The following is a 6,000-nucleotide window of genomic DNA, read 5'->3' as shown; positions in this document are numbered from 1 at the left end:
AGACAGATCGGACGACCCCCAAACTCTGCATTCAGCCACAGTACACCCTGCAGACAGTGAAGCATGGTGGTGAAGCATCATGATATGGGCATTGTGAAGACCTGGGGTCTTCCGTGGGTGTAATACTACTCACACAACACAGGGTTAGGATAAACCGTGAGGCAATACTTTACTGAACGACCAAACAGACAATAAACAGATAAAACAGTCCCAACAAATACCCAAGATGGTGCAACATTACACAGTCTCACCCTTCCGCTGACCCACCGGAAATAAAGCAGCTGCGACTTTGGGACTTCCAGGGCCAACTACCTCTACCAGTGGCCCCCTGCCTTTGGCGGACCCCCACAGAGAGGAGGTAGCTGCAAGCTTAAGAAACTGACAATCCATTTAGGTACAAGGCCAGGAGACTCGAGGGTCCCACCCTGGCCTCTTGAGAGTTTCCATGGATTCCAGGTGACTGGAGGGTCCCACCTAGCAACTCAAACAACATATCTATGGGGCCAGGGGACCTCATTGTCCCAACCTGGTTTCCCCAAATGTATCCATGAGTTCTCTGATGGTCAATGGAGCAGATCTATATCCTTCCAGTCAGGGCCATATACCCTTAGGCTGGAATCCTCTGGAATCCAAATCTGTCTCTCTCTGGATGGAGCCATGCTACCAATCTGCTGTCCTGAAGAGACGGACTGATCTTTGATTCTCTTTGTAACAGGATAGAAAAACCCTCTTTATATTTACATATGTGACTAAGGTCATCAGTCTCAGGTCAGGGGGAAAGGTGCAGGGATCAGGTCTTATTGTTTGAGCATTTAATCAATTTACATAGTTGTTGCTCTTGTAAATCATCAACTAGCTGGTTTAGTACAATATGTAATTAGCAAAGTAACAAACATAATTGTTCACAGACCAATAGAAGTCAATATTCAGGGTTATACAAATACTGGTCTGTCCTTCTTGACGCACCAAAAAAACACACAAGTTCTAAAGTCAACACAAAAGCAATAGTGTATTTCTCTTGGCTTAACAAATCTACATATCTGGCTAATTAAGATTAGAAGCTGTGTCGTCATAGGCTTGTTTCTCTTACTTTGGTGCCGGACCTATTTACCGCATACCAGGGATCATGGACCAGTTTGCATAGATTAACATACTTGAAGAGGTCATGTCTTATGCTGAAGAGGATATGCCCTTGCAATGGGTGTTTCAACAAGACAACGACCCTAAATACACCAGTAAACCAGCAAAATCTTGGTTCTAGTCCAACAAAATTGAGGTTCTGGAGTGGCCAGCCCAAAACCCGGACCTTAATCCGATAGATCACTTGTGGGGTGACATCAAAAATGCCATTTGAGGCAAAGTCAACATCTGTGGGATGTAGTGAAAGCCTCCTGGGCTGGAATAACAGTGACAGGAGCCAGAAGATGGTTGACTCTATGCAACATAGATGTGACGCAGCTCTAAAAAACTGTGGGTAATAACTAAATATTAGGATAGTGATTCACAGGAATGATAAATCCTCAAAAAGAGAAGAGACATATTGTGAGTTTATAAAGACAAATGCAGACACTGCTGTTTATTAGAACAGAACAATGGTCATTTTCTGTTATTTTCTGTAAAGTAGTTAAAATTATCGACATTTCTCTTCATGTTGTGAGTTAGAAATCACTGAGCGACGTCCCCAATGCCGGAAATAACAACTAGGAGAAAGATTCTGTGCTTAACTATTTTGGACACTACTGTATAATCTACTATGCGCGTGTAGATATGTATAAAATGCTATATGCGTGTGGATACACTTATATTATGACCTTTCACCTCTCCACCTTCCCATCATTGGTCAGTGAAGTTCTGTAGGGAATAATCTTTATTTCCAGCGCTGCCTGCAACATAATCTCCCTTGTCCCCCTCTCTGTACAGGTTTGGTATGACCTGGCCTGGGCGGTGCATGATACGGCCTGGGCGGTGCATGATACGGCCTGGGCGGTGCATGATGCGGCCTGGGCGGTGCATGACGCGGGCTGGGCGGTGCATGACGCGGCCTGGGCGGTGCATGACGCGGGCTGGGCGGTTCATGACGCGGGCTGGGCGGTTCATGACGCGGGCTGGGCGGTTCATGACGCGGGCTGGGCGGTTCATGACGCGGGCTGGGCGGTGCATGACGCGGTGTGGGCGGTTTATGACGCGGGCTGGGCGGTTCATGACGCGGGCTGGGCGGTTCATGACGCGGTGTGGGCGGTTCATGACGCGGTGTGGGCGGTTCATGACGCGGTGTGGGCGGTGCATGACGCGGTGTGGGCGGTGCATGACGCGGGCTGGGCGGTTCATGACGCGGTGTGGACTGGGCAGTGCACGGCTTGTTGTGCCGCTTGCATGGTGTCCACCCTGTGGTCTTTTTCTTCTCTACGTCTTGGTGGTCCTCCCTAATTCTGGGGAATGCAAGGTGTTTCTCAGAATCTGCTGTAGAGAACAGCAAGGGAAGGCTTCCTGGGCGCCTCTGCTTCTGATGAGTCTGTAGTTGGGATCAGTGACGGGACCACCAGCTGGGACCACCCGTTCGTGTGACCTGGGACCGCTTGCTCTTCTCCAGGCGCAGCAGTGTGGTGATGGCCTCGTGCCGCTCACGCTCCAGATGCCTCTGATCTCTGCTCTGTACCTATGTCCTATATTTATATAAAAACTATTTATCCTCTTCGTTGTCCTAAGGCTCGAAGGAATCGTGAAATCGCTATTCTACAGCGCAAAATCGACGAGGTCCCAAGTCGAGCGGAGCTGACGCAATATCAGAAGAGATTTATCGAGCTCTATGGACAAGGTAGTTTTATGGTACATGGCCGCAGTTATGGTGGCCGTACCACTGGTGGTGGAGGTGACGTAAATCTCCACGTGGTAGGAGCCTCCTGCCATGATGTCAGATTGCTGCATCCGCTGCTCCCCTCTTACACAGTCTGAAGCCGGCACCATTCTCTCCCTCCTCCCCTAACAGTACAGGTTCTGTATACGAGTCCCGTGCAGCATCATCTCCCTCCTCCCCTAACAGTACAGGTTCTGTATACGAGTCCCGTGCAGCATCATCTCCCTCCTCCCCTAACAGTACAGGTTCTGTATACGAGTCCTGTGCAGCATCATCTCCCTCCTCCCCTAACAGTACAGGTTCTGTATACGAGTCCCGTGCAGCATCATCTCCCTCCTCCCCTAACAGTACAGGTTCTGTATACGAGTCCCGTGCAGCATCATCTCCCTCCTCCCCTAACAGTACAGGTTCTGTATACGAGTCCTGTGCAGCATCATCTCCCTCCTCCCCTAACAGTACAGGTTCTGTATACGAGTCCTGTGCACCATTCTCTCCCTCCTCCCCTAACAGTACAGGTTCTGTATACGAGTCCCGTGCAGCATCATCTCCCTCCTCCCCTAACAGTACAGGTTCTGTATACGAGTCCCGTGCAGCATCATCTCCCTCCTCCCCTAACAGTACAGGTTCTGTATACGAGTCCTGTGCAGCATCATCTCCCTCCTCCCCTAACAGTACAGGTCCTGTGTACGAGTCCCGTGCAGCATCATCTCCCTCCTCCCCTAACAGTACAGGTTCTGTATACGAGTCCCGTGCAGCATCATCTCCCTCCTCCCCTAACAGTACAGGTTCTGTATACGAGTCCCGTGCAGCATCATCTCCCTCCTCCCCTAACAGTACAGGTTCTGTATACGAGTCCTGTGCAGCATCATCTCCCTCCTCCCCTAACAGTACAGGTTCTGTATACGAGTCCTGTGCAGCATCATCTCCCTCCTCCCCTAACAGTACAGGTCCTGTGTACGAGTCCCGTGCAGCATCATCTCCCTCCTCCCCTAACAGTACAGGTTCTGTATACGAGTCCCGTGCAGCATCATCTCCCTCCTCCCCTAACAGTACAGGTTCTGTATACGAGTCCTGTGCAGCATCATCTCCCTCCTCCCCTAACAGTACAGGTTCTGTATACGAGTCCTGTGCAGCATCATCTCCCTCCTCCCCTAACAGTGGAGGTTCTGTGTACGAGTCCTGTGCAGCATCATCTCCCTCCTCCCCTAACAGTACAGGTTCTGTATACGAGTCCTGTGCAGCATCATCTCCCTCCTCCCCTAACAGTACAGGTTCTGTATACGAGTCCCGTGCAGCATCATCTCCCTCCTCCCCTAACAGTACAGGTTCTGTATACGAGTCCTGTGCAGCATCATCTCCCTCCTCCCCTAACAGTACAGGTTCTGTATACGAGTCCTGTGCAGCATCATCTCCCTCCTCCCCTAACAGTACAGGTTCTGTATACGAGTCCCGTGCAGCATCATCTCCCTCCTCCCCTAACAGTACAGGTTCTGTATACGAGTCCTGTGCAGCATCATCTCCCTCCTCCCCTAACAGTACAGGTTCTGTATACGAGTCCCGTGCAGCATCATCTCCCTCCTCCCCTAACAGTACAGGTTCTGTATACGAGTCCTGTGCAGCATCATCTCCCTCCTCCCCTAACAGTACAGGTTCTGTATACGAGTCCTGTGCAGCATCATCTCCCTCCTCCCCTAACAGTACAGGTTCTGTGTACGAGTCCCGTGCAGCATCATCTCCCTCCTCCCCTAACAGTACAGGTTCTGTATACGAGTCCTGTGCACCATTCTCTCCCTCCTCCCCTAACAGTACAGGTTCTGTATACGAGTCCTGTGCAGCATCATCTCCCTCCTCCCCTAACAGTACAGGTTCTGTATACGAGTCCTGTGCAGCATCATCTCCCTCCTCCCCTAACAGTACAGGTCCTGTATACGAGTCCTGTGCAGCATCATCTCCCTCCTCCCCTCACAGTACAGGTTCTGTATACGAGTCCTGTGCAGCATCATCTCCCTCCTCCCCTAACAGTACAGGTTCTGTGTACGAGTCCCGTGCAGCATCATCTCCCTCCTCCCCTAACAGTACAGGTTCTGTGTACGAGTCCTGTGCAGCATCATCTCCCTCCTCCCCTAACAGTACAGGTTCTGTGTACGAGTCCTGTGCAGCATCATCTCCCTCCTCCCCTAACAGTACAGGTTCTGTATACGAGTCCTGTGCAGCATCATCTCCCTCCTCCCCTAACAGTACAGGTTCTGTATACGAGTCCTGTGCAGCATCATCTCCCTCCTCCCCTAACAGTACAGGTTCTGTATACGAGTCCTGTGCAGCATCATCTCCCTCCTCCCCTAACAGTACAGGTTCTGTGTACGAGTCCTGTGCAGCATCATCTCCCTCCTCCCCTAACAGTACAGGTTCTGTGTACGAGTCCCGTGCAGCATCATCTCCCTCCTCCCCTAACAGTACAGGTTCTGTGTACGAGTCCCGTGCAGCATCATCTCCCTCCTCCCCTAACAGTACAGGTTCTGTATACGAGTCCCGTGCAGCATCATCTCCCTCCTCCCCTAACAGTACAGGTTCTGTATACGAGTCCTGTGCAGCATCATCTCCCTCCTCCCCTAACAGTACAGGTTCTGTATACGAGTCCCGTGCAGCATCATCTCCCTCCTCCCCTAACAGTACAGGTTCTGTATACGAGTCCCGTGCAGCATCATCTCCCTCCTCCCCTAACAGTACAGGTTCTGTGTACGAGTCCCGTGCAGCATCATCTCCCTCCTCCCCTAACAGTACAGGTTCTGTGTACGAGTCCTGTGCAGCATCATCTCCCTCCTCCCCTAACAGTACAGGTTCTGTGTACGAGTCCTGTGCAGCATCATCTCCCTCCTCCCCTAACAGTACAGGTTCTGTATACGAGTCCTGTGCAGCATCATCTCCCTCCTCCCCTAACAGTACAGGTTCTGTATACGAGTCCTGTGCAGCATCATCTCCCTCCTCCCCTAACAGTACAGGTTCTGTGTACGAGTCCCGTGCAGCATCATCTCCCTCCTCCCCTAACAGTACAGGTTCTGTATACGAGTCCCGTGCAGCATCATCTCCCTCCTCCCCTAACAGTGGAGGTTCTGTGTACGAGTCCCGTGCAGCATCATCTCCCTCCT

At 51.2% G+C, this 6,000-nt stretch overlaps 2 protein-coding genes across 2 annotated transcripts in view; one reads left to right on the top strand and one right to left on the bottom strand.

Annotated features, from left to right (window-relative positions):
- The window catches only part of LOC141161317 (kalirin-like), a 621,825-nt gene that overhangs the window by 486,241 nt on the left and 129,584 nt on the right, over positions 1-6,000 (bottom strand). The window lies entirely within an intron of this gene.
- CCDC93 (CCC complex scaffolding subunit CCDC93) overlaps positions 1-6,000 on the top strand; it is a 141,138-nt gene that overhangs the window by 120,061 nt on the left and 15,077 nt on the right. Inside the window, exon 18 of the mRNA XM_073647540.1 lies at positions 2,707-2,815. Coding sequence (XP_073503641.1) covers positions 2,707-2,815 — 109 coding nt within the window. The remainder of the gene's footprint in view (positions 1-2,706; positions 2,816-6,000) is intronic.

Source organism: Phyllobates terribilis, unplaced genomic scaffold (genome assembly GCF_046119375.1).
Source record: "Phyllobates terribilis strain yellow unplaced genomic scaffold, ASM4611937v1 Scaffold_9__5_contigs__length_417890890, whole genome shotgun sequence".
NCBI classification, from domain to species: domain Eukaryota; kingdom Metazoa; phylum Chordata; class Amphibia; order Anura; family Dendrobatidae; genus Phyllobates; species Phyllobates terribilis.
Note: the sequence above shows the minus strand (reverse complement) of the source record. Positions and strands in the feature narration are given on the sequence as shown.